Source organism: Cydia pomonella, chromosome 10, assembly GCF_033807575.1.
Source record: "Cydia pomonella isolate Wapato2018A chromosome 10, ilCydPomo1, whole genome shotgun sequence".
Classification (NCBI taxonomy): domain Eukaryota; kingdom Metazoa; phylum Arthropoda; class Insecta; order Lepidoptera; family Tortricidae; genus Cydia; species Cydia pomonella.
In genome coordinates this window covers 3,697,847-3,716,552 of record NC_084712.1, presented here as the reverse complement: position 1 = coordinate 3,716,552, position 18,706 = coordinate 3,697,847, and the positions used below count along the sequence as shown (strand labels likewise).

The 18,706-nt window shown below is 35.7% G+C and overlaps 1 protein-coding gene across 1 annotated transcript in view; it reads left to right on the top strand.

Annotated features, from left to right (window-relative positions):
• The window catches only part of LOC133521832 (uncharacterized), a 158,962-nt gene that overhangs the window by 125,926 nt on the left and 14,330 nt on the right, over positions 1–18,706 (top strand). The window contains exons 2-5 of the mRNA XM_061856919.1: positions 7,931–8,036; positions 8,482–8,593; positions 10,304–10,470; positions 11,423–11,506. Coding sequence (XP_061712903.1) covers positions 7,931–8,036; positions 8,482–8,593; positions 10,304–10,470; positions 11,423–11,506 — 469 coding nt within the window. The remainder of the gene's footprint in view (positions 1–7,930; positions 8,037–8,481; positions 8,594–10,303; positions 10,471–11,422; positions 11,507–18,706) is intronic.

Below are 18,706 nucleotides of genomic sequence, written 5' to 3'. Positions count from 1 at the left end.
TTTCTATAGAAAATGAAGTATCGGACGCCTCGGGTCCTCACTGAATTTTTAGTGACCTTTGAACATTTTTGTGGAGAACTATTTATTCGGCCCTATTTAGCACAACTAGACCCAGCTCTCGATTTTTGACCACCACACATATTATGAAATGCTGAGCGTAAAGAGGTAACTCTTGTCAGTGAAGCAATCTCAAGGCATGTCTTTCTACGGCCTCTTCCTTGATAGCCTGATACGACACGACGTTCACTTTCTACTTACTTTTTTATGTATGCCCTTGTTGGCTTTCCTCTTTTTCTCTTTTCTTCTACTTTCCCTCCTATGATGGTCTTGATGAATTCATCGTGTCGTAACAGGTGCCCCACCATGTTTTCTCTTCTACTTTCGATGGTTCTCAATAGGCACCGCTTTTCTCGAACTCTATTTAAGTTCTCCTCCTTGGTTACTTTTTCTGTCCACCTGATTTTCTCCACACGCCAGCATCACGTTTCAAAAGCTTCTAACCGTTTTCTGTCTAGTTGAAGCATTGTTCATGTTTCGCTACAGTACAATGTTATTTATTAACTTTTGAATTTACAATATTACTATATATTTTCAACTTGAATAGCAATGATAAACGACCGAAACTTATCTACACTTTCCTTACTCCGTCCCTCCAAGATTTACGCCGTCGATACGTTATGTAAACTTACGAAAAAACTTACATCCAACTTGCACCAAGAACTTCCAGAAAATATACTGTACTTGCGGCTTTCTTTATAGTTTTATTGGTCTCCAGAGTTCCTTTGGTTAAGAACTACCGTCTTATTGGGAAAGTTTACGCAGTGTTTACGTGTTGGTGAGTTTCGTTTGTTTGCTAGTTTCGAGGCTTTTGTTTATATGTCCCTTTATTGGATAAAGTTGGAGCAATTATTTAATTACAAGAGTTTGATCAGGGTTGTCTATTACATATATTGGGTAGTAGTTTGTGATGGGACTTGGCGTTTCGTGCAAAACAATCACCTGTACGGCTACCACCAGTTTTGACATTGATATATTCGCTCACGTCTACGTAACTTACTTACTATGCATCTCGCTAATTGGTGGTAGCCGTACTATAAACAAAAAGCCATTTATGTCACATTCGTCCGTAATTAAGAGAATTATCACGTTGTCACGTCGATAAGCTGACTATTCTACAGTGTGTATTTTGATACGATAGTTAGCAGGCAGCCCGTACATGTCATGCCGTTGACAGAAAAATTACGTCACATCACATAGAGTATGATTCCAATTAGTTTTTTTGCAATAATAAATCATTTTGTCAACCTCTTTAGTTAACTGATAAAGATTCTTGTCAATCAGTACAGAAACGTCTGACTTGCATCTTATTGTCACGGGACTAAATAATATTTATTAAAAATTACATATTTTTGTTTTTTTACAGTGTATTTTACGTAACAAGTATTTATTTTTCTATATACGCGCCAATATATAAGTTATCTAAATGGTGTAGTGTTATAAAAAAACTCCCTGTATGTTAAATTACGTCATTTTTGCGTCAACGGCATGAAATGTACGGGCTCTGATAGTTAGTAAAGGCCAAAATGAATTCGTTCATACGTTTAACTAAAAAAATACAACTTTTATTTTTCCTCATAAAAAAACCTAATATCCGTAAAACGACGCGACACAACTGTCACAAGTGATGACTGCGTACGGAATACACTGATGCTCGAAAAAAAATTGCACTATGTTATTTAAGGCTAAATTAAGAACATCCTTTAAAACTGTTTCGTAACCCTAAAATCTAATACACACTATATAATATAATAATAATTCAGCCTATATACGTCCCACTGCTGGGCACAGGCCTCCTCTCATGCGAGAGGGCTCGGGCTATAGTCCCCACGCTAGCCCAATGCGGATTGGGGACTTCACATACACCTTTGAATTTCCTCGCAGATGTATGCAGGTTTCGTCACGATGTTTTCCTTCACCGAAAAGCTAGTGGTAAATATCAAATGATATTTCGTACATAAGTTCCGAAAAACTCATTGGTACGAGCCAGGATTTGAACCCGCGACCTTCGGATTGAAAGTCGGACGTCATATCCACTCGGCCACCACCGCTTTTTCACACACTATATATTATATACCCATAATACTAGCAAACTTTCTGACACGACCTTCAAATGTCGTCCCAAGAAGATTGTAATCCTCTTGAAATTTACTTACTAACGATCGTAGACCCGAGGCGACCGTGTTCTTTAGAGTAGGTATCCTTACCACGAGTTTGACACTGATATATTCGCTAGTGATAACTACTGGTGTAATCAGGAATAAAAACTATTGGTCTGCTGAAATAAGTTGGTTTAATATCGTATTTTCACAAAAGCGTTGTAACAACTTCTCTTATTTTCCAATAATCAGTACCCCTAGTGTAAATAAATTCGATTTCGAAACGTGACGTACGCGTTTGCGTTTAGTCTCATTTTGTATGTGATATAGAAAGAGCGCGCCAAGCGGGACGTTTTGGAAACTCAAAATCCTATACAAAATGAGATTTAACGCAAACGCGTTCGTCACGTTATGATGTCGATTAAATTTACACTAGGGGTACTGTTCTCCTTGTCATAAGCGTTTTGTTAGTACTCATGTCAATTCGCGTTTCGTTTTAGTCAACGGTCTTAACTTAACAATGCTAATAATATTTTAAGATATTTCCTAGTATTAATCAACTATAATATTTTAACAATTTTTATAACAATGTTAATGATGCTTAATAAAACATTAAATTACAATAGCACTACCATAAACTCTTTAGGTGCATTGACCTAACCTGAACAACGTCAGAGAGATATATATGTCTATCTCACTCTACTTCTTTAGTGTCTCTTCGGCTTGCTGTAAGCTGTCAAGCCTATGGACCAGTTTTAGCAAATATCTAACACTAGCGACTGCGGAAACTAACTCACAATGCATCTACCTCGTACTGACATTGGTGCAAGTGGTTCTGCGTTGGAGTCGACGCAGTCGCTAGCTTTTAAGAGGTAAGAATAGCTTTTTGAATCTAACGAGATAACGGTAATTTTTCTATGAAATTCCACTAACTAAATCTTAACAAAGCACTTTGATTTTGATGTCGATCGCTTCAGCATAATATATTCTAGGTGTTTTTTAAAAAGTGAAACCTATATTCACTTAAAAAAAAATGTTTTTGTTTTGCAATTTTTATAAACCTAGTTTATCATTGTGTCAATAAGATACTAAAAAATCATGGAGAATGGAAAATGTTTAGAAGTGGAAAAACGTTTTCTCCTTTTGTATGGACGATCGTGTGTTATACTTGCCTCTTAAGGCCGCGTAAATCTCACAGTGAGAGTACTGGTTACGAGTAGCCTGTAGGTTATCACTTCGATGTAAGACCGTTAAGAATATTCTGAAAACTTTTATGTTGTAACGTAGGATTAGTGAAAACTTTTATGTTGTAACGTAGGATTAGTGAAAACTTTTATGTTGTAACGTAGGATAAGTGAAAACTTTTATGTTGTAATTTAGGATAAGTGAAAACTTTTATGTTGTAAGTGAAAACGTTCATGTTGTAACGTAGGATAAGGTCAATAGGGGTAACTGTGGCTGTGGGGTAAGCGAGAGCGAAAAAACTTAGATTCAGAAGATTCAGACTAAACCAGCATTCATGCTACAGTATTGCAGCGTGACATAACTGCTGACTGCATTGCTGCCGCAATTGTCAAAAATTCGGGCAGCAACCTGGATTATGACATGTGCTGCAGGCAGTGTTGCGCTGCAATAGTGCCGACTGCATAGCTGCAGGAAACTTGAGTTCAGTACTTATGATGATTAAGTAATTATTGCTCCAACAACAATACATTCACATGTAAAATTACAATGAAAATTAATTTAAAAAAAACAAGGTGACAATATCACAAAAACTAATTTTTGGTTTGCCTTTTTTATCATCAAGATTGAATATGCTACTGATTCTGAGTTGAAAGAACCCAAAAACACCAGGACCTGAGAATCAGGTCTTCAATATTTTTTTTTTGTAAAAGCTCAGACACGTCTCAACGTATGAATCATCCCTACTGAAGTTCCCAGATCTAAATCAAACTTGATAATAGATGACGCATCGGCACTGATGTATGGCCCCCGGGGGCCTCGGCGAACTAAAACCTCGTTTTTACTAGTTTTTTGCACGTAACAAAGTGACACTATAAACAAGCAGTTTTTGTGGTAGTTCGCATAAACCGTGTTTTTCAGTAACACCCCACATATATTATCCAGTAGGGTGGTCCAAAAAAATAAAGTTATGAGTATTCCTTTTTCATAAGCTTGTTTTATCAAGATACATAGACATTATCCAACCCACCTATCATCATTTAGAGTCGCTTTAAATAAAACATTTCTTACATACAAAAATGTATGAAAATAAATTAACCCAACACTCAAAAATCACTTATATCTACTAAACCAGACCGGGTAGCATGAGTTGCGTTTTCGCACGCGAGTCCAAAAGTCGCGCTACATGTACTTATGGAATTGCGCGCGAATACGAAACTCAAGCTAGCCGGTCAGAAGCACTTTATACTTTAGTAATAATTACGCTACTGAAACGGTTACCAAGGCATCTCTCCTACTGTTGCTTTATCAGAAAATACTTTTGGTTTAAAAGATATTTATTTTCCATATTACTCTGTTGTCGAAGTTACCCCCAATATTACGTGTAACTATGAACTGAAAAATAAATAAGTAGGTATAAATAAATATTGTAAGGACACTCTTACACAAATTGACTAAGTCCCACTTTAAGCTCAAGAAAGCTTGTATTGTGGGTAGTCAGACAACGATAATAACGGATAATATACAAATACTTAATACATAGGAAACAGCCATGACTCAGGAACAAATATCTGTGTATATCACAAATAAATGCCCTTGGATTCGAACCCAGGACCGTCGGCTTCATAGGCAGGGTCACTACACTCACTACCCACTAGGCCAGACCGGTCGTCAAATAACGAGAATTCTACTCTTAATACCATATAATATTCGTAACAGACATGCTAACCACACAACACAAAAACACACATACAACACAAAAACACACACACAACATTACCAAGCGAAACTCCGCTTTTGGCCGAAAGAGTTGTTGAAATGTCAAAGTGTTTACTTTCGTATTAAAATGTGTGATGAAAAATGAATATTTCGCCGACGCTCGCTCTGAGAGCTTTATGTTTAGTGATGTAACGTGGAATTCCTGTAATATTTTATCTCAGAGTATTTCCATATTGCCACACTATTCAGAACATTACCACTAATCGCTCGAGGCAGAGGCAGGCCAAAGAGGAGATGGCGAGACGATCTGGAGTCATTTTGTGACAACTGACAAGTGACGGAAGACAGGGGATGCCCTTGCTAGCAGTGGGAATAATAAATAATAAATAATAAATATTATAGGACATTATTACACAAATTGACTAAGTCCCACAGTAAGCTCAATAAGGCTTGTGTTGAGGGTACTTAGACAACGATATATATAATATATAAATATTTATAAATACTTAAATACATAGAAAACACCCATGACTCAGGAACAAATATCCATGCTCATCACACGAATAAATGCCCTTACCAGGATTTGAACCCGGGACCATCGGCTTCATAGGCAGGGTCACTACCTACGAGGCCAGACCGGTCGTCAAATTTTATATAGGAATACTATATAGGTTATAAAAAATAAATACGAGGGAGCTTTCAACAAGTAAGCAACTACGTGCAAACTGAATAGTGTTTAATCGTTCAAATTAGATTTTTTATTGCAGGCAGTAAAATATTGATTGAAAATAAATTTATGTAATGATTATTATTTAAAGGATAGTTATTGCAAGACTATAGTGTAGGTAAATAACCTTATTCATGATTCTTTAATTTAATCAATTTAAGTTATTACTTTTGTATAAAAAGCCATTATCGAAGTGAATATTCCGGGAGCACATAAAATATTTTTAATATTATTTGGATAGTGTTAGTAAAATCTTAATAATGGTTTTTTTAACCTCTTACACGCTTCATGTCATAAACACAAACATCACTCAAACGCCTTAACCGATCTAATGAAACCTTACTTGAAAATGTGAAAGTTACTTTTACAGCGTCCGCCACAACACCTATAGTTGTCCTTGGCGCTGTGGGCACGACTAGTAACTACGAAATTAAAGTATTCTTGGCGTTCAAAAGCTTAAGAAAAATGTGTAAACTTGTTTTTTGATTGCCTCAAATAATAACCGTAATATAATAAAGTAAGTAATTATTATTTGCACTACAAAGAAAACAAATTCAAAAACGGATTTACAGTGTAAATAAAGGCTGCAGTCTCATCGCTGTAAGCGATCTCTTCCAGACCTTAGGGTATCAAGATATAAAAAACAAAAAAGTATTATTTACGTGATAAAAATATATTCGGGAATAATTTAGCACATCACTATTCCTGTTATCTATATGTCGCTCGTTAAAAATGTTTTAGCGCTTTCAAGTAATGAAGCCTTCTGAAACGTGAAATTGAATAAGATAAAAGTTATTCATGTTTTAGCAACTTTCTTAATTACTAACTAGAGTAAATTAAAGATAAAATGAAACTAAGAAATCAAAGCTTGTTACTAGAGTTGTAATTCAGTTTCAATTGTTGTGTTTTAAATTCTGTTGAAAAATGTTTTCAAATAGGGTTGTTTCCATCTACAAATTTTAGGGCAGAATTGTATCCCATTAAATTCTTTTGGATTATAAGAACATGTTAAACTCCCCCTAAAAGGAGGACCTGTAATGACCATATTTTTGTAAATATTGAATTTAAAATATCTTTTGGCACACGTCACGTGACCAAACTCGAAACGTCATTGAAGATTCTGATGACGTCACAACTCTCGGATTGACACTGTTGACAGTTAGGCGATAAACAACAAACGACAAATGTCAGTTGACAGTTCGTATCTTCTACGTGTGTATGAAGTTATGTGTCAAACCGTAAACTGTGACGTCACACAAATTTTCAAAGAGCGTTTTGGGCGCGAAAGCATCTGTCAAAATATATTTTGTTAATTTAACATATTTAAAGCCGTTTTTAGTATAAAAGTTGAATTTTAGGGCAACTTTTAGTTAATATAGACCGTAATACAAGCGTTTCCAAAAATTGGAAACAACCCTATTGGAACATATTAAAATTCTGAACTACATTGCTTCGAGTATTTTTTTTAATACCACGACGGTGGCAAACAAGCATACAGCTCGCCTTATGGTAAGCAGTCACCGCAGCCTATGGACGCCTGCAACTCCAGAGGTGTTACAATACGCGTTGCCGACCTTTTAAAAACCTGTACACTCCTTTTTCGAAGAACCCCATACTGTGGACCCTCGGAAGGGAGCTCATAAAATAAATGGTGGCTCATAAAACACGAAGGTGACTAAACAAGCTCAAGGTCCGTCTGATGGGAAGCGTTCACAGTAGCACATGGACGCCTACAACTCCAGGTGTGTTACATACATTTTTATACTAAGTCGGTGGCAAACAAGCATACGGCCCGCCTGATGGTAAGCAGTCTCCGTTGCTGATCCTAAGCCCGCCCCCCCCCCCCCTCGTTGAGCTCGGGCAACCTTACTCACCGGCAGGAACACAACACTATGAGTAGGGTCTAGTGTTAATTGGCTGCTGTTTTCTGTAAGGTGGAGGTATTTCCCCAGTGGTGTGGTACCTACATGTGTTATTTATGATTGTCAGCTTTTGCGAATAACTGACAGGCCGATATCGTCCGGCGAACATGTAATCAGTAGGTTCCTTAACACTTTTGTGAAATGTTTCTTATCTTTATTGTATCTTACACTCATTTGATTCCAAAAACATTCAATACCTACCATGAAATTTTCTTTGATGACAGATTCCAAACGGGACCACTGCAACAAGACAGTGGAGATCTACGAAGATGTGTCATCCCCTCCTGTCACACCTGAGAATTTCGGCCGACCACTGACTTGCACATACAGGTACAAATATAGCTAAAAAACTTAGATGGTTATTTCATTATCTGCCTCTATCGTTCGAATATGCAAGAGTGAAAGAGAGGCAGATAACGGAATTTCTATTTCGGAAAGAAATGTCGCGCTGCTATAAGATTTTATAGCCACCAACGGCGATGCCCAGACCCATAAACCGACAAGCGCCGCAACAAGTATCTACAACAGATGGTGTTGCCAATGATGATGTTTCGCAGTAGGCCCTCTTGGGGCCAATTGTAGTGAAAAGCGAGTGGTCGAAAATAATCACACACTAAAGTTTCATACGTACATAGTTTTGAAAGTCACCATTTTGATTCTTCCAAGCTCCAATGGAAGTTAATGAATTTAATCTCTGTTAATAAATAGTTGACCAGTAATTGTTTAATTTGGCACTAACGGAAACGCATTAGATATCTACATTGTATTGTTACAGGTTTAGAGCATTTCGAGGGTCACCAAAAGACTGGATTCTGAGGATACGGTTCAAAAAGTTCAAAGTCGGTACACTTATCAACGGAACCACGTGTCACAAAGGATACATGCAGGTAAGAGCGATTGTACACTTGAATGTGAATGAAAACAAGGTCCTTTTTAATGATAAAAAAGTTGGTGACCCGTAAACATAGTCGCTGCGATGAGCCAGAACACATATAGAGTACGTAGTGACGTAAGAATTATTTTTTGACAGCAAAGATAATTTGAAATAGAGGTGGATTGTGGACCTTTAGTCTATGCTCGATTAGATGACGCGACTTTTTGATATTTAACAAATTTAACATTTATCAGTTAAAGAATAAGGATCAAATTCAAATGGCGTTTTAAAAGTTTTAATCATGTGTCGAAAGATGGCAGTAAATTTACTGTGGCTACAAAGTTTTCTTTGACAATCCACCTCTATTCCAAATTCTCTTTGTTGACAGTAATTAAATGAAGCTAACAGGCCAATTCATACGTACACCTAACATATAACCGATATTTAAAAGATATTTGAATCATATCAGTTAGCTGACATTCGCGCGTTCATTTCGCTCTGACACATGTCCGTACTTGTATTAGTACGTGCGAGAGACCCGCGCGAATGACGGCTAAATGACATAGTTACAATATCATTTCGGATTGGCCTGTTAGACTATCATTATCAGTTAACCATAGGTCTTAACTAGTTTCATCTAATTATATTCATAGCTGTCAAAAATAAATTGTCACATTCACGACGACACACGCCTTGAGTCTTATTGTCATGTTATTAAAGGTTAGATTTGAAAAATCTGCGCGTCATCGTGGATGATACGTACTATATACTCATTAATGATAAGTATACCAAAAGAAGAGAAAAAAAAGGAAGGTGGAATCGTTCTTTACGTAATAAGACGAATATAACAAAAAGTATTGCCATTTCGTAGCAACAGTCATGCCCTAAATTATAACGTCTACCTATTTTCTTATTCGAAACGAAACCCGCCATCCCAAAGCTTCGCCCCGGCAAACAAAAGAGAAACTTTGATACAGAGTTGCAAAATCTGTCTGTTTAATTTCGTAATTGAGTTTTGACACGCGTCGCCGAGTCGACTAATTAATTTTCGAAATAATTTTTCGAAAAACTCGAACGCCTTAGACGCAATTATCGGCCCGCGATGGTCTTAATTAATTCTGCTTCTGATTGCTGTTTTAATTCCTTTGGGTCTAATTGTAGTTAGGTTATTATCGTTAATTACGATTATTAAAGTCTTTATTTATTAAGGTGTTACCAATAACACAATAATAATTGAATTGAATTGAATTGAATCGATTTTCATATAATTATAAGCCTGGGATATGAAAATGTATGGGGAGTAAAATCAAACGTTACGTTACGCAACTATCGTGCGGGGTTTTTTATACTATCAAGCCAATTCAAATTTACATTGTGACATCAAAACGATGTCAGTCGCCCGTGCGTCCTGCTCTAGTGAGAGCAAAATACACGCGCGATTGACATCATTTAGATATAATTTTGAAGTCACAATGTGTATTTGAATTGGTCTCATAGTATGAAATACCCCTAAATTACTAATTTAAAAAAAACACCGAAAAGAAAGAAGTTCTGAATTTCCTAATTCAGTCAAAAAATTAAATTGTTTGACTGAATTAGGAAATTCAGTTAAACAATTTAATTTCAGTACCATTCCTACCTTGTCAGAGTGACAATCAATATGAAATTGACCATATTTTATAAAAAAATGATACCAAAAATTCTAAAAATGTGTATTGTTCAGATCGTCGACGGCAATGCTAAGACCGACGTCTCCAACCGTAAGGAACCCGGACTATTCTGTGGTGAAATCGAACAGCCCCAGACCTTCATCTCGGAGACCAACTTCGTGAAGATCGTCTTCCATGCTGACAACTTCACCGATCAGACCTACTTCAGCTTCGATTCAAGGTAATACTAGCCATAATTATAAACCTTTATTACTTTCATAAAGTAACTTTGTTATGTGTGTGCCATATAAATAATAACATTCACTTTCGAATAAAATAAACAGAAATAACATTCATTTTGACAAGATTTGAATAGTGAACTATGAATTGTCTAATTTCATTCCACGCAGAATTTGTTTATAAAGCTCAGATCGCGTTCAACACAGCTTTACGCATTCAATTCTGGGGAACTCACGCAAAGCAATAACGTCAATTCTCTAAGCAAAAACAAGGCGCTTACTCCCTTGGTTGGTAGAATCTCAAAACTCACCCTAGCTTCGAGTCGAGGTGAGATAAATGAGCAGAGATAAGCTCAACTCGTTTGCGGGATTGCTCGGTAGATGGGGGATCTTAGAGTGAAGCTGATCGTCCAATCAATGACTTTTAGAGCTCCCCCATATTACAAATAGGAAAATTGGAACACAGAAAACCATTTTGTTTGTTAGAATGTATGCGGAAATATTGGTTATATATGCAAAAACCACTAACTTGCATTATTGTCGTTGTAAAAACTTTTTTTTAATTTCGTACACTGAAGTGCCCCAACTTTTACTTTCATTTCGTTGCCATTTTTAATAGACTTTGTATGAAATGGTAAGATTGAAAGAGTTCGTGATTCTGAATAAATATAACATAAAAATCCCAAATTGGAAAAATAAAGTGAAATATGACAATCCACGTATCAAAAGGGACCTTATGGTGGTCGGCGCTTACGTCACGTACCTAGTACCACATTCGTATTGGCGCGCCGCTAAAATGGCATATAAGCACCGAGCGCCATAAGGTTCCTTTTGACATGGATTGTCACAAATGGACAACTTTAAAGAAAAAGGACCAAGAGGCGTATACTAAGCTTTTTTTAATTGTAGATAAATACCATTTCCGAAAATAATAAAAAAAGTTGTGTTTTGTAGAGCGGAGCAGCAGTTTGAGGTGTATCTTCGATATGGTCAGCATCCAGAGCTCTATCCGAACAGAAGAGGAGAAGTTGTTGCAGGGTAAGTTTTTAAATTCATATTTTTTAATCAATATACCTGCACTACAGAAGGTCCGGTTCATCAGCATGCATAAGTGTGAATGGGTTCAGATTTTGCGTCCACGTCCGCTAGTCCCATAGACAAAACTGCGTGAGAAAAATAAAAAATAAAAACAACGATGGGCCTTGTTTGGTGCAGGTACCCACATTGACAGTTAGTTCATAATATAAATATATAATGATGAATTCTGTTATGGAGGTTTTACGGAGTCTAATTTATTATCTCTAGATATCTACGTATTGATATTTATTTCTAAAATAATAAAGGTATATATTTACTAGATATTGAGCCTAATTGCTAGTAACCCTAGCTGTAAAACGCCCAAACCGCACCAAAATGATTCCCACCAAAATGGCTACTCCGACCACTACGTGAGCCGAATGGCGAATAAATAACTAGGAATCGTCGCCATTATTGCCTCCCGGATTTATGCCCTGTAATCAAGTTTACAGATTAAAGAAGCGAGTCTGTTTTATAGGGATTGTAAGCCTTGATGTAATTGAAGTTATTCTTAGCTAGAGAATAATATTAAGAGTAAATGTATCCAATATTACCCTTACATTTATATTGTATTGTATTTCATCTCCTTCGTATCTTCGTTTTTAATGTTAATTTGTCACTTTCTGTTGCAAAATGCAGATTAATTAATTCAATTAACATAATTTCCTGCTAAGTATTATTTTGAAGTTAGTTAAATTTTAGTTAAATTTTATTTATTAATAGCTTAAGTCTAAATGTCTTACTGTACTTATATTGTTTATCCTAAGATACTGGAATAAGCTGTGGTTACCTATAATTGGACAAACATCTTAATGTTATGTAAGCTACAGATTATTTTTTATCTGATGTATTGTCTGTTGGTGATCCTAAATAAATAAAAAAAAAACAAAAAAAAAATCGTGTTCAGACACTACTTTTTACAAAAAAAAGCACGCGATACCACATAACTATCTTTTTCTACTCGTTGACTGTAATGGTTATTTACGAGAGAATTGGACCCGGGTACGTCCTTAAACTACGTCCACAAGAGAGGTATGGGCATTGTGAATTTCATCTCGCTTTGTGTGGTAGGGCACAGCACAGCGGATGTCATTCTAGATCTAGTGCAGAGCCCAACTGGGGAAGTACCTTACAGAAAACCGCAGCCAAATAACACTACGCCCATACTCATAGTGTTGTGTTCCTGCCGGTGAGTAAGGTTGCTAGAGCTCAACGAGGGGAGGGAGGGTTGTTAGGGTTGGCAACACGAATGTAACTCCTCTGGAGTTGCAGGCGTACATAGACTACGGAGACTGCTTACCATCAGGCGGGCCGTATGCTTGTTTGCCGCCGTCGTAGTATAAAAAAAATTGCCCATCTCACTCAACTATAAGATATCCTGACTTCTACGATAAAAAAAATACCAATCACTTGCCGCCGCGCTCCCATAGAAAATACTAACCGGCCACGGGGCGCGGGGCGGGAGTCGCGCGTTTATGTCTACATTTTTGTTGAGACACTTACCAATTTTCATTAATTATTTAGGTTTTATAGTAAAAAATGTATTATTTTAGACGACTCGTAGAAAAACTATTGTACACAATAGTGATATAATCAAGCTTTTCTATCTCGTACCTCACTTAGGCAACTCAGCAAGCTTCGTTGCCTAAACATGGTAGTCGACTGAAAAGCTCTCTATTATATCACGATTGTATAAAATATTAAATTTAAAAATTTAAGACATTCTATGTTAAGGAAGTAGAGTGTATTGCAGATGACTTTGATCATCTCACCCGCTTAACAATTTTGCAGTTAATTGTACTATTTTTTGCTTAACTAGTTTTTATAAAACAGATACGTATGTAGAAAGAAAAAGGGAAAAATATACTGTGTCGGCTAAGATTAGAACTTGCGACCTTTTTACATTTACACCGTTTGAATCGCTCTTGACTGAGCTGGCAAAGCTTCCCAAAGATGTGCGAATTTATTTATTTTTTCCCCTCTATTTACCCGCCATTGGGAGGCATATAGTGACATCTACCGTAAGAATGTCCTATCTTAATGGCACCAGAGTTTCAAGTTATACTGAGAATGCATTAGTAACAATATACTAACCCATACGAGTATTTAACTAATTTATATAAAAAGTTACGTTACGTTTATGTTATGTTTACGTTCATTTCACGTTACGTTTACGTTACGTATATGTCATGTTTACGTTACGTTTACGGTTCGTTTACGTTACGTTTAAGTTACGTTACGTTTACATCACGTTTACGTTCAGTTTACGCCACGTTTACGTTACGATTGCGTTACGATTACGTTAAGATTGCTTTAAAAAATATTTCCTTTGCTACTTATTTCTTTCGATGGCATAGGCAGCGCCCTTCTGTCAAGTATTCAATTTTCTCTAGTATTTATCCCTATTCAATCCCCCTCTAATGCCTCCCCGTCATTTTAGCTTAGGCTAAGTAATTGGCTCCTTCGAACTTGTATTTGGAAGATTTGTCGCCATGATTTTTAGGTTATTGAGCCATTACAAGATTGATCGGCGGGTCATTCGGGCATTAAAGGATGTGATGTAAATCTTAAAGAATCACACCAGAGCAGGTTTATACAGGGTGACCTTAGCCATTGGACAAACCCTGAAATCCCACGTAGGGATACTTTTCAGGAATGCTCTCACGTTAATATTTTTTTAATTAAAACAAAAGATGAAAAAATAAATTTTTCGAACAAAAGCTTTTCGCAATAATCAACAACAAAAAGGAACACACTGTGTTAATCTTTGGCAGTGTTTTTGACAATTTGTTCGAAATATTTGATAATAATGACATTTTTCAAAAGTCAGAAGCTTATTAGTGTCCTAAATGAAAAAAAAAAAGGTTGAAGAAGGTTCTTTGAGGATATAACCTTAGGAGCTACTAACATATACAGGCTGCTCCAAAGTAAAAATTGGTAATTTCTTAATTTCTTCGAAACCGCTACACCGGCTGTTATGATACTTTGTACACTGGTTCTAAATACCCTAATGCATATGTACATTTCGGCTTTGTCCAATGGACACATTGTATGATGTAGTATATCTTCAAACGTTAGACGCGCTGGCTGTGTGATAATACCAGTGATGTGAAATACGTTTGTACTCATAAGTGTGTACGCTTTAAAGGAACAAATGGCCAAGATGACAATTGTTCATCGACTAACGCCAAACAAAAAGAAAAGTTTTGAACATTGAACATGAATCCCTAAATGTTGAGAAATAGAATATTTCGTGTATGTCATTATCATTAGTCTGAGTGAACAGCCAGCATTTAGCTAAATTCATCGTGTTTTACCTAAATATTAATTAACTTTGAGAACTAGAGGGCTAATTAACTACGAGTAGCTAGGCAACATACTATAGTAACTCGCAGGTAATAGTACAGATTAGAAATTAAAATGTACAGATTGGAAAACAATTATCAAACTTTTCATTTATCATGCTCTGAAAGTGGGTCGTTGTTGTTCTAAAAATAGTGCAGAAAATAATACGATTCTGCTCTAGAGCATTGTACCTTCAAAGTACTTTTAAATGGATTTGTTGTACAATTTTCATTTTGATAATTAACTCCTCATTCCATAAATAACGATATTTTTCCCTAAATTTGTTTATTGAAAGTACTCTCAAGAAATTACTGAAGTTTATACTTAGCCAAGTTTTTTAAATGGACGTGTATTTTGCTTTACTATTATTTGAAATGAAAAGTAAAGTGTTTAACTACGCTGAAAGGCACCATTTCAGTCTCGAAATATTGGCCGAACTACCTCGACAGAAATAAGTGCCTTTCATCCCTTGAAAACAATCTACTAATGTATGCGATTTTAGAAACATATATGGAAAGTCAATTTATGGAATTATTACACATGACAAAAAAAACAGTAATGTCACATTTCATTACTCTTCTATTTGTAGTCGTTGCGCAAGGCCATTCAAAATTTATGTAAAAATGTCCTATATTTTATTATATGATTTCCAAAACTCCATCACGAATGCTTGTCATCTAAAATTATTTTCTATACAAAATTTTAGGTCACTTCAAGTACACAATTTGAACTTTCAATGTCAACCGAACTCTGAACACGAAACGCGCCCAAAATTCTACATTATTCGCCAATAAACGAAAAGTTTCCATCATTTTCATGCCCGACAATTGGAAAAAGTATTGGGTTTGTTTCAAAATGTCCGTCACGTAACTTCAAGTTTCCTTTGAGCCTGGGCAATGTTTTCATAAGGACGTAAGTTACTTGAAAACTCCATGGAGATAAGCCAATTCATGTAAGTTGCTGATTATTTGAATACGACCGATGAATGGAGAATTGTACTGTTTTGTTACTTTAAAATTTACGAAATGAATTTATGAAATTATTTTAAACGTAATAATGGTTTTTTATTTGACTTTACTGGCGCAGTTGGGTTGGATAGCTCTTATAGTATACCTAAAAGTTCAAATGAATATGGAAAAAGCCTCTGATCAACATACCTCCCTAATATCTTGAACAGCTTACCCAAAGAAGTAGTAGAATTTTTAGAAAATATCACATAATTAAAAAGTTCACTTAAGAAGAAAGTGATTAATATGAATAAATTTATTTTATAACTAATGTTAAGATAACACGTTAGCACTTACTTTCTAAAACAATACCTATACTTAACTATATAATTAAGGCTAAACATACTTAAGATAATCTCCAAATTTAAAACTTTGTCACTGAGTTCTGACTGTACCTCAAACATTGAACTGAATAAAAATAAAAATAAATATAATAAAGATCTACTTACACAAATTAACTAAGTCCCAAAGTAAGCTCAATAAAGCTTGTGTTGAGGGTACCTAGACAACGATATATATAATATATAAATATTTATAAATACTAAACTACATTTTTTTTCGTGCTATGTATGTGTTTAAATACATAGAAAATACCTATGACTCAGGAACAAATATCCGTGCTCATCACACAAATAAATGCCCTTACCAGGATTTAAACCCAGAACCATCGGCTTCATAGGCATTGTCACTACCTGCTAGGCCAGACCGGTCGTCAAATAAAAATAAATAGATAAAATTTTTAAAATTAATTTTAATATAAATATTTCGATAATATTCGAAACTCCTACCAAGTACTTATTTCTAACAAGCAACATTTGAAAACATCGCATATACCGGAGCATCCGTAAATCTTAATAACTTCCCCAATTCCAAATAACATTTTCGCGAAAGCTGCACACGAAGTATGATTTGCATCCCGTGGAAAATTGCAGGCTTCCTTTGTAAACCTCTCCAGGAAGACGACAATACCTGGCCTCATAACAAGGAGCCTATAGAAATCCACAGTTTGTTCCGACTTAAAGTTTCCTTTACAGTATTTTTATTTTGAATATGTCTTTGTTAAACTTGGCATTTTTAGTAGCTTTTTTGTTGGTTATTTTAGCATTGTTATTATAAAGAAGGGTGTTAAAACCGTATCTTTTTATATTATGAATTTCTTCAGCACTTAACAGTTTGACTTAAATTGCCAATAGATGGCATAAGTAGTAGCGATTTTGGAAATTGATTATGGTTGTTTTTGTTGGCAATTAACACAATAATATTTGCAAAATTATTTCGAATAACATATATGTAATATTTTGGATTTAAAGTCATAACTTAGCGATTTGTTGTTTAAGAAAATTAATTACCAAATTAATCAAAAGATGGCACTTTGTTCCCAACGCGCATTTCCTAGAACGCGATGGTGAGATTTTTTCGGGTTTATATATAAGGACCAAGGAACAACAGGTCGTCAGTCCAAAAAAAATCAAGCAATGAGTGTTATATACAGAGTGTAGTAGAAGTGTAATTAATAAATAAAGTGGTGGTTTTATATAGTGTGCGTTATTTTTGGACCTCGTTCAAAGGGTCTTAGCTATGTTTCACAAAATATTAAATGTGCCGAATTATTGCAAGTTTGAAATTATTGTGCTATAATTCCAAAAGCGGAGTAGTTAAGAAAGATATGAAAATAATTGTTTTTTTTTTTAAATTTAGTTTTCAATCACTACTTATTATAAGACAATGTTCTCCTCCGCGTCTGTCTGTCTATATGTCTGTATGTTCGCGATAAACTCAAAAACGACTGAACGGATTATTATGCTGTTTCCACTTATCAATAGAGTGATTCTTGAGGACGGTTTAATATATTTTTTTAAGGTTAACACGTGCGAAGCCGGGATGGGTCGCTAGTAATGACTATGACCAATCAAGAATATTAGCAGTTGCAATAAAAAAAGGATTAATGTCTGTTAGAATTAAGATAGAATATCAGTTATTGTTTGTGACAGCATTTTTGTAACGACAATTATACATTGACAAACGCCAGTGACGCCAAATGAAAATAAATAAATTGTATCCGGATGACAGAAACTACGAAAGCCCAGCGACTATCTTCATATATTTTCATAATTTTAAGCTGAGCCTCCTTGACAAGGTCATTAACGTACCAGAATTCTTCTTACTCTGCATCTCCGGCTGTCCTAGTGGATTATTAATGAATGCCCGTAAGAAATACATTATTTCTACCATTCTGCCGAGGCAGCCGCATAATCTAATTTACGTGGCAGACCGTGACACAGAAATTAGACACGAGAATGATGGGAACACGAAGTAATTTTGCATATTTTATCGTAACTTTTTATACCTAACTGTTTATACCTATATTGAAGAAATACCTTTTATTTACAATAACTAGCTTAAATCTAAAATAGGCCCTTGAGGCATTGTACCAAGGATACTGGTGGCATTTCCTCGTTGCCAGCTCTTCGGTCACCAGTTACGTCAACCAGACGCTGACTTGACCCCATGGATCTAGAGTTTCAACGCCAAAATATATATATTTAAGTATTAGCTTGAAATATTATGTCCGATAATATTTACCTCAGATCATAGAAAGTACTAGATGGCTGACGGAGGCGTGGCGCGTGTCGCCGCGACATGGCCACATCGTGGCCATACCGGCCCACCGTAAGACAGTAGCAACTTAGCTGTCATTGAACAATGTGCGCGTCAATTTTATTGAAATGCCGAATTATAGCGCTATTTTGTGTCGAAATAGGAGTGCATCCAAAAACTATAAGGATCATGGAGTTACATAGTACATTTT